The following is a 10350-nucleotide window of genomic DNA, read 5'->3' as shown; positions in this document are numbered from 1 at the left end:
CCACAGAAGAAAGAAAGTCATATTAAGGTTTGAAACGACATGAAAGTGATTAACTATCCTTTAATATTGTATTTTTGTGTGTGTGTGTAAAATTTGTGTGAGATCTAACAATTGGTGGACCTCTTACTGAAGACCTGACACATACAGGGTTTGAAAACTGTCACACTTAAAAGCTACAAAATATAATTTCTTATTTTATATTTTAATGTGAAATATGACGAGGACAAGAACATTTCGGAAGATTCACCCAAGATTTCAATATTAACCCATGCATGGTTTCACAGACAAGGCTTAAATTAGTTCCAGACTAAAATGCATGTTTGCACTGGCATATCGTAAAATTGTCAAAGTTTAGGAAAAAATATAACAAAGTTTAGGAATAAATCACCTTTCTCAATAAACATGAGAAATAAAGCTGTGAATCCACCTGAAAGCTGAACGTAAATATCTAGTAAACTGTTGTGGAAAAAGAGAGGACCGTCGTTGAGTTAACGATCAAATTGCCTGCCGCCCATCTGCTTCATTTACACCTGCTGAGTCTAAATTGGTATGAGCAAACAAAGATAAGAGGAAGCAAACCTAATAACACTTCTCACTGTCCAAAGGTTGTATACAGTACAGATGTATGAGATTCAATAAAAGCAGGAGACTAGAAAAGGTCTGGATTTCAATCATATGTAGGAAAATACACAATTGTATTTCTTTTGTCATACAGCCATTTTTTCTTTTGTCAGTGCATAATCTCAGTGTATAGTACAAAGTACAAAACACAAAATCAGTCAAATCAACAAATAATACAAAATGCCATTCAATTGTAAACATTTTCAATAAAAACACCAAAGTCCAAAAAATGATTGTTTCAACAGGAGAGAAAAACCAAACTCTGCTTCAATGCCATATGGTTGAATATCCTCTTCTGTAACCTGTCAAAATAAACAAGAAAATGTTCAAGCATTTTAATTTTTATTTGAAAAGTCTCTCTCTTGCTCTAAGTGTCTTGTTTGTTCTATATTATTTTCACTTACAGTCTACCAATATATTTATCCTTGCTGAACCCACTTAAAAACAAAATACTTTTTTTGTGCTTTTATACATTTTTCATACACAGTTTTTAAATACTTTTTGCTACTTTATTCATTTATATATTATTTTATTGTCCTTCAACATTCTTTATAACATTGTATGCAGTCACACTCAAATAAGTCTTCATATCGTGCAGAAAGAATATGAATAAAGTCTTAAATATGAAATAAATCTGTCATATTTTTCATTGCAGGTCTCCACTGTTGAACTGAGCTATTGTTGGTTTCATGGTTAATGTTTAACAGAGTGATATGCCCTTACTTATGATGCAAATACTTCCTCAAAGTCATTTCTTTAACGTTTTCTATGCCTTGTCCAATTTTCATACCATGCCAATTATTAAATCAAGAATAAGCGATGACACATTCATAAAACATTTCAACAAAGAATTGATAAACTGGTGATGTTGGTCTATTATGTCTATTATTGATAGAATGCAGACAATCAAACGTAATTAAAGTGTATTAACCTGTAGTTATTCCTGATGGTTCATATGACCTGTGTTTCTGTCACGGCCGCAGACACAGTGCTCACATTATCCTGAGAGGTCATTGCAAAAGCCACTGGTACTTGACCGCCTTCTCTTCTGTGCTTTGCTTGACGGGGAGCTGACCCTTGACCTCGGGTTCCCTCGTTTCTCCTGAAAGAGTTTCTGATTCCGCTCGAGAGGCGACTGGAGAACCTCCTGACAACCCCTGCCAAACCTCTGCCCTTCTTCAGCAAACCCACATCATCCTCAAGCTCCTCGGGGGGCACCTCAATATTACCAGTGTACCAGAAAACCCACCAGATGAGACTCAGGAAAATGATGATGGCGCCTGCATATATCAAAAAGTCATAGTAAAACAAATCTCCAAACACGCCAAGCAATAAAATGATGAGTCCAAATACGTCGAAAGCCACCGCGAGCCAGAACGCGCAAGAGCAGCGCCCGAGACCGCCCGGCGCTGCCTCCATCTCCAAGCTGTTTTTATAGTTATTTCGGTCGTTTGGGACTGTTGAATTGCCGAACAGCCGTCTAAATGAAGCGTTTGGAAGGATTTTAAAGTGTTTTCGTTTGTTTCATAGGTAAGCAGCGCGAAGGAAGGAGCTTTCTGTTACAACTTCACCTGGAAGGGAGTGGCATAGAGCGGTGGGTGCGTCTTAACTACACAGACACAGACTCACCTAGACACGAGCCCGATGCTGCCCCGAGTGTACGACACAACACTCCTCCATATAGACGACTGTCTTCAGGTATGGAAACACTTTCAAGTAGGCGTACTATAGTAAAGTATCTGAATCCTTCTCTGATCTTTTTTGGATGGCAGTGGTGTTTTTTTTAAAGATACCAGATTTTTAGTCAAAATGTTATTATATATTAACCATTTATAATATGATTATATTTAATATACTAATAAAATAATTTAAAAAATATGTTGTTATTATTATAAATAATTCTAAAGTACTAAAACAATGTGAAAAGTTTCAGAATTTAGTTTAATGTCTTTAATTTGTTTTAACATTTGTGTGTTTATTCATTTATTTATTTTTTTATAGTTGAGGCTATACCAATTGCTTTTCAAAAAGCATCATACTTCATGAGCCTGGTGGCAACATGATCAACTTAGGCTCCAGATGCTTTTGGGAAATGCATCCCAGGACTGTTTTGCTGTGCCCAGACAGCTATAATAAATGCTTAAAAAAATCCAGAAACGTACTCACATTTAGAAACATGAAAATTTAAATGTTTAGAAACGTAAACAGATTTAACACGTTTAGAAATAGGGACAAAAATTCTGTAATCCTTAATTTTAAATAAAATATCCTTTCGAAGTCCTGAGCAGTGTTGGAGAAAGTTACTTTTTAAAGTAATGCATTACAATATTGCGTTCCCTAAAAAAGAAACTAACTGGGTTATTTAGTTAGCCTACTAAATAAGTAGGCCTACTAGTTAGCACTTTTGCGTTACTTTTTCTCATCTGGGCTGGGCTTGCTTGATTGTCTTTCTAATAACAAAAAAAGTTTTTTTTTTTTTGGCAAAAAGGCCCTTTCACACCAAAAGTTAAATGAATAAGCCTCAGGCTGAAAGAAGTGCAAATTCACATCTGTACAGTGGAGTCTTAGGCAGTGGAGTCTAGTATTTATTGTAAATATACATAAATTGTGTACATAAATTCAAAACCTATGCAACAGTACACATTCAAAACCTATATTTAAATACCAGCACCAGCACAAAAATGTACTACAAATACATAAAATGTATATACAGCACACACAAATAAAAAAAGAACATTAAATTTAACACATAAAATTCAAAACCTACACAAATATGGACAGAATACACAAATTCATAACATTAAATCCTTTAAGAAATAAACACAACTTTATTAAAAAAAGTCTTCACTATACACTGATGTGTTGTTGTAAACATACCTTAAGTAATAAAACTACAAATACATATGTTGGCTACTGGACCTAATGATGATGATCAATGTTCTTAATGAGACAGCAATGTGTTGAAGGAACTCCTCCGGATATATTAAAGTTTGCATGCTACAAAAACTCCCAAATGGGTGCAGAGGTCTTTAAATAGTTTATGTCATTGATATAAATGTTTTTAAACACATCCATTGCTTGAAATAAAATCTTCTGTTCAACTGCTTCCACTGAATATGATAAAAACTTCACTAAAACTTTGTCCCCATGCATCAAGTCGTGTGGATCCTGGCTTGTCTCACTGTTCACTTAATGCACCATGTTAGTTTCAACCTTAAAAGAATAAAGAAAGTTCAGCTGGCATGCACTGTGATAACATCAACAGTGTTAAATTACGTAAAAGATACACCAAATCAGTGCTATATTTAATTAAATTATGGTCACTCTAATCTATCATTACACCTGCTGTTAAAGGGTTAGTTCACCCAAAAACGAATATTCTGTCATTAATCACTCAGCCTCGTGTTGTTCCAAACCTGTAAGACTTTCGTTCATCTTCGGAGCACAAATTAAAATCTTTTAGATGAAATCTGAGAGCTTTCTGTCCCTCCATTGACAGTCACCCAATACCACTTTTAAGCCCCAGAGAGGTAGCAAAGACATAATTAAGGTAATACATGTTACTCCAGTAGTTCAACCTCAATTTTATGGAGCGACATGAGTATATTCTATCCCTTAACCATAATTTACCTAGCCTGGGAAAACCCAGACAACTTCCGGCAAATTCAGATTTGTTCGAGAAGTAGTCTGGCAAAGAGCTCATTCAAGCCCATTTCCATAGCCTAGAAATCCCGGCACCAATCAGAAACGTTGAGGCGGGCTTTACACAATGACGATCGCTCTGATTTTAGATCTATCCAATTGCGCCCAGAGGCATTTCAGCGACGTCCGTTCAACTTTTAAATGCATTATTATATTCAAATTGCAAACACATGAGGACAGTCTCCATGAAAGACCCACTGGCAGATGAATGTGCTACTACATTTCTCTCCGAAACGGTAGGAAATTAAATTAGATTTAATAGAGGATTTTAACTGTGACACGATGATTGACAGGGCAGTTTAAGTGACAGGATGCACGCGACAGATCCGTCCGATAAAGATGACAAAGTAGTGTGTCCCAAAGCTTGCCTACTTTTTTGCTACACATTCAAAAGTAAATACCTTTTCTTCACAAAAAGAGTACATACTTTTATGGCGTAGTGTAACTTAGGCGAATTGGGACGCAGCATATGACTTTACACGATGACGATCGCTCTGATTGGTTTTAGGTCTATCCAACTGCGCCCAGAGGCATTTGAGCGACGTCCGTTGGTGAGGCCCCTTTGGAAATGATTTGTCTATGGAGCTTTGCCAGACCATAAAGTTACTACTGAGAATGGTCTGGTTTTAACCAGGCTATAATTTACCACCTTATTTACAAAATATTAATCTCCAACACATGTTCACAAGAGCCCCTCGATGCATGCGTGTTGTGTTGTCAACAATTAACAATTATGCTTTTTTCCACAAAGCACTCGCGTCAGTCCATAAAATTGAGGTTGAACCGCTGTAGTCACATGGATTACTTTTATGATGTCTTTACTGCCTTTCTGGGGCTTGAAAGTGGTAGTTGCGTAAACTGTCAATGGAGGGACAGAAAGCTCTCAGATTTAATCTAAAAGATCTTCATTTGTGTTCTGAAGATGAACGAATGTCTTACAGGTTTGGAACGACATGAGAGTAAGTAATTAATGACAGAATTAAAAAAAATTGGGTGAACTATCCCATTAACAAGCAGCAGAATCACTGAAGAAAATAAGAAATTGATGCATATGAGCCGTAGAGCAGTGTAATTTATCAAAGCTAATTTGATAGTGTTGCTTTTACTTACAGGCTGAATGAAGCTACGCTTCATTTCAGCATATGTTGGCCACACCAGTTTTCCATTTGTGAGGTATGGCGATGATGGAAGGATGTCAGAAAGGGGTTTAAAGGCAATTTCTTCATGATCATCTTTGAAAGACAAGTTTACAGAAAAAAAAAAGTTTTCATCTATCCACACGCGTGTGAACCTATTTCATATGCACTTAGACAACGCGAAAACGCGAGTAAAACAAACGATTATCAGTTTAAACTAAAGGTTAAAAGTCAATATAGTGTTACTTACGACTTACCAAGTGACCCAATATGTGTAACCCAACGTTTTTTTACTGTGTATGTTTGAATTTGATCATCAAAGGTCAGCAGCAAAGACATTGGTTAATATAATGAGATTAAATGCATATGTATATTTGTGTAATTTCACATTTAATTAATTATTGCAAGTTTGCTTACTATTGCAAGTTTTAAAAATGACTTAAGTGCCGTTCTTTGCTCTTTTCTCAAAGAAAAACTTAACTCCAAGTCCTCCAGAGTCGCGGCCAAAGCCGTTTTGAAAGACTGTTCGCCAGCAGCAGCAGTTCTTTGTTTTCAAGCAGGGAACAGTCGCAACTCTGTCGTCATTATGTTAAGCCCGCCCCGCCTACTCTATACACGATGTGATTGGCCTGACCCAATTTAGGTTTTTACAGCTCCGAAAGTCAACGGAGAGTTGCTAGACTACCCTGGCTGCAAAATAAATTTTGCTGCCGCTGGGGTGCGTCTAGATTTCTAGGCTAAGTTTGCATTACACCGTTTTTAGTCATTTTGAGGAATACTGAATCTTTTTGTGTGCAAGTGAGATGAGTCAATGCATGCTCACATATCTATAACCATCATATTTACACAACACCTCTGAACCTTTACTCCCAATTTCTGTACAGGTCAGTCAATAAAAGGAAAAACAAAGTAACTTGCGTTACTTATTTGAAAAAGTTAGCCTACTTTATAGTTACTTGAAAAAAGTAATCTGATTACATAACACACAGTACTTGTAATGTGTAACCCCCAACACTAGTCCTGTGCAAAAATATCATGTACTATGCATGTTGCAACCAAATAGTGCATTTCATGCAAATTGCATGCAATAAATGACTAAAAGTATTTGATCTATGGCAACATCCTTCTTAATTTGTCTAAAATATCACACATTTCAAAACCAAAATAAAAAAGCATTTTTGAAACTAATATGCTACATGTACACAATTTTTTTGTCTACTGTTATCAGAGGTCATATATAGCAGAGAGAAAGCACACAGCAGACATTTTTGCTCTTCTAAGATTAGCAAGCGTGTGATCCTGCCTAATCCAACACAGGCAATCAGTACCGGAAAAGCTGTTTATCTGTTACCCAGCATCACCCTCAATATCTCATAAAATCTATTAAGCTGTCGCGTTTCACAATTCTGCACGGTTAAACACCTCACCTCTCACATACACTTCCATAAAACAGAAACTTTACGGCTCATCTACAAACAATCTAACCACTGAATTCACTAAAATACATTTTGTAAACCGCACAAAGTAATATATAATCACATTAAAGATTTTTTTTTAATAAGATACAAATCTTTTGATGAGTAAATGTGCATGTTATGTAAACCTTATGAGTTTGTCTTTAGAAAGATAGTCATGTTTGGACGAAACACGGCATAGTATGTCCATTTTTGTATTTTTTGATAAATTAATAAGGTATTTGGGTAAAATGGCAACCTAATGTCAGAGCTGAATCAGGGCACACCTCTAAAACACCCAGCAACACCATACAGTGTACCATACCATAAAGACACAATTAATTTCCCTTCTGTAAACAAACTGAATCACATCAAACGTAAAACTATACAAAATAAAATGTTTGTTTTTTCCAGTATAAATATAAATGAAATCTGTGGACATGTTAATTATAAGTTAATTTAATATCACTTTTAATAAGATCATAAGTGACAAGATTTATAAACAGCCTCAATACAGTACTGTGGGACAGAACTATTCATCCGCAAAGGCACAAAGTTGTTCATGTGCGCCACTGTATTTCTACTTCTCCTCGTCGTTACTGCGAGGTAGAAGCCGTTTTTTGGGGGCCATGACCCAAGCGAAGGCCACTGCTGCTGTCCCATCCCCACTCTGTCGTGAGAAACATAAGAACGTGGCCCACAGGAATGCTGAACAGCCCATAAACGCTGTCCTCAGATAAAGAGGCATCAGAACAAAATTCAGAAACTGCAAGAAAATACAGATTATTCAACATGAATAGTCATAAGAATATTGACAATGCAAAGGATCAAGAAGTATTTATGGAACAGTTATCTGTGTATACATGGTGGTGACAGAATGTAGCTCTTACCTGCATGAATGGCCAGTACATTAGTCCAGTCTGAAATGTGCAAAAACATATTTAGAGTATTTGCCATACAAAGCTAGATGTTCTCAGTATCATTCTCAGTATAACCTAAATTTAGAACATTAACATGTTAACTTTACCACCCTTTGAACACAAACCCAAGAAATTACACACACATACATACATATATACAATTATATATATATATATATATATATATATATATATATATATACATACATACAATATATATATATATATATATGAATTTTTTGTGGAACTTGTATAACATGTTGATTAATCTTGTTATTACTTAGCTGCTACCTTGGGTAGGTAAAGTTTAAAAGGTAAAATGTTTTAAATAAAAATGATTACAGTTTATGAATACTTTATAGATTTTGGTCTCTTTTAAAGATGACACTTATGTCCGGAGTTTAACACATTAACACATAATACTTAATCATAAGTTATTGTATCACATATAGAAATGTACACTCTCAAAAATAAAGGTTCCAAAAGGTTTTTTTTTTTTTGGTTTTTTTTGCAATAATGCCATAAAAGAACCAATTATGGTTCCCCAAAGAACCTTTCAATGAACAGTTCTTAAAAGAACCAATTTTTTTCTTAGTGTGAAGAACATTTTAATAATCTAAAGAACTCTTTTCCACTATAAAGAAGTTTTTGTGCGACAGAAAGGTTCAATGGATGTTTGCGGTTCTTCATGGATCCACAGATGCTAATAAGTAACCTTTATTTTTAATAACAAAAACCATTCTTTTAACATTTTAGAAGAAATTAATGCATGTTTATATACCTTGACATGGACCCCCAGAAGAAAATCTTGGCTCTACAAACACTCAAAGTTGAACCTTAGATGGATTTTTCAACTACTGGCCATATTCGATTTAGACATTAATGAATTATCCTCTGTAAAAGAGGTTGATGATGGGCTAGCTGGTAAAATATGACATATGGACCTACCTTGTATGTATTAAAAAACTTTTCTCGCCAGTCAGCAAATATGTCCTCTTTGCCCTCCAAGAAACTCACACCTGTAAAGACAAAGAACTGAGGGAAATAGAACAAATAAACATGTGCAATATATGTGACAAAGTTGGTATAGCCTATTTACCTGTGTAGAAGACACTGGTCGCCAAAGGTGAAGCAAAAGTTTGGTCAAAAAGCAGTTTGCGGAAAATCATACCAGCCGACCTTCCAGGGAAACGATGTTCTAAGGCTCGTAACCAGAAGTAATTGAAGTTACCGTGGAAACTCAGAGCCACAATCGCCACGTTTCTCGTGTGTCTCCAGTCCATTTCATCTCTCTGCGCGATGCACTGATGGACGAAATCCCCTCCGGCGAACAAGCATCCGTACAGAGTCACATTACTGAGCCAAGGCAATACCTTTGCCCGTTTGAAAAAAGATTTTCTCATGTTCAACAAAACGACAAACGGTTGTATTCTGTAACCTTTGTAAATGATGTCGAAGGGCACGAAACAAAACGGTGACCTGACATTGACAGACGCCCGCAGCTAAGCTCATCAAATGACCTTTTGCTTAGTAGCTACAAGTCAAATATTCAATTAATTCCTTTTGTTTCTAGTCAGTTTGGTTCAATATATTTAAAAGGCACGGTAAATTAGAGAATAATAGTTTGACAGCTCATAATTGTGACTCTTGGCGAACATCTTTCAGAAACATTAGAAGATCATTACAAAGCACTGCCAAATAAAACAGATCAATCGATAAGGCTACTTTTGCTTCAGTCCATCTTCGTTTAGGCTATAAGGGTCAGCAAGGCAAAAAATAAGAATTGCGGTTCATTTATCCATTTAGCAATTAAATGACAAGGTTTCAGCGCGCGTTCATACAGTGATCACTGATCAGCAGTTTCCCGTACTTAGTGCTCAAATCCTGTGTTAATCTGCCTGCGCGCTCCCGCATGTTCAGCGGTGGCGCGCTTTAACCTGATCTGCTGCATGTAATAAAGATCGACCCACACTCAGTAAAACCAGTTACCAGATGTTTATATGCGTGCTATCAACACTCACTGAGACTTTTAATGTTTGAAATGTAAACATATTTCACCCTTAGAGGAAAACTGAAAACTTAACTATAACACGCTAATGTTTTTTTTTGTTTGTTTTTTTTGGCATTGAGATGATCTCATTTACAGGTCTACAACTTCACAATCATGCAGCACTTAATATGCATAAGCTTCCCAAAATGTTGTTTATTTTCAAATATTTACTCAATGTCTCAGGTTCTAAGCTCATCCCAGTGTGTTTTAGCATTGTCTCTGATTCTTGAACAGATGGTTAATTTATGTCGGATCTTTTGGCCTATGTCCGAATGGAACCGGTTTTGTAAAAAGTTTTTTTATATTTTCATTTTTTTTTTAATGTAGGCCTACATTTATAACACTACACTTAGTATTAGGTCTATATTACCTTTGCATCAAATTGCAAAAAACTAAATGGCACTGCTGTGAGGGTGTTTCAAATACAGCGGCTATGGGAGTGATGGTAAAGTTGACATCTCTCTCTC

The 10350-nt window shown here is 35.9% G+C and overlaps 2 protein-coding genes across 2 annotated transcripts; both read right to left on the bottom strand.

The window, feature by feature from the left end:
- Positions 1–847: 847 nt before the first annotated feature.
- On the bottom strand, positions 848–2118 carry LOC307161430 (transmembrane protein 238). The gene is made up of 2 exons (XM_079876130.1): positions 1553–2118; positions 848–923 (listed from the first exon to the last, which is right to left on the bottom strand). The coding sequence occupies exon 1, from the start codon at positions 2038–2040 to the stop codon at positions 1573–1575; it is 468 nt and encodes a 155-aa protein (XP_079732256.1). The 5' UTR covers positions 2041–2118; the 3' UTR covers positions 848–923; positions 1553–1572.
- Positions 2119–6388: 4270 nt separating this feature from the next.
- On the bottom strand, positions 6389–9762 carry mpv17l (MPV17 mitochondrial membrane protein like). Its single transcript, XM_079886232.1, has 4 exons — positions 8933–9762; positions 8782–8852; positions 7804–7833; positions 6389–7679 (listed from the first exon to the last, which is right to left on the bottom strand). Exons 1-4 carry the CDS (start codon positions 9234–9236, stop codon positions 7494–7496), a joined length of 591 nt encoding a protein of 196 aa, XP_079742358.1. The 5' UTR covers positions 9237–9762; the 3' UTR covers positions 6389–7493.
- Between the last annotated feature and the right edge of the window lie 588 nt (positions 9763–10350).

Source organism: Squalius cephalus, assembly GCF_949319135.1.
Source record: "Squalius cephalus genome assembly, chromosome: 1".
Classification (NCBI taxonomy): Eukaryota; Metazoa; Chordata; class Actinopteri; order Cypriniformes; family Leuciscidae; genus Squalius; species Squalius cephalus.
The sequence above is the reverse complement of the archived record's forward strand: the minus strand, read 5'-3'. Positions and strand labels throughout refer to the sequence as shown.

Bases quoted from the DNA above. Each gene is read 5' to 3' on its own strand.
- LOC307161430 (XM_079876130.1), bottom strand. From the start codon at position 2,040: ATGGAGGCAGCGCCGGGCGGTCTCGGGCGCTGCTCTTGCGCGTTCTGG.
- mpv17l (XM_079886232.1), bottom strand. From the start codon at position 9,236: ATGAGAAAATCTTTTTTCAAACGGGCAAAGGTATTGCCTTGGCTCAGT. The intron at 8,853-8,932 runs GTAAATAGGCTA...TTGTCTTTACAG, and splicing joins GACCAGTGTCTTCTACACAG to GTGTGAGTTTCTTGGAGGGC. The intron at 7,680-7,803 runs GTAAGAGCTACA...ATTTTCTTGCAG, and splicing joins TGTACTGGCCATTCATGCAG to TTTCTGAATTTTGTTCTGAT.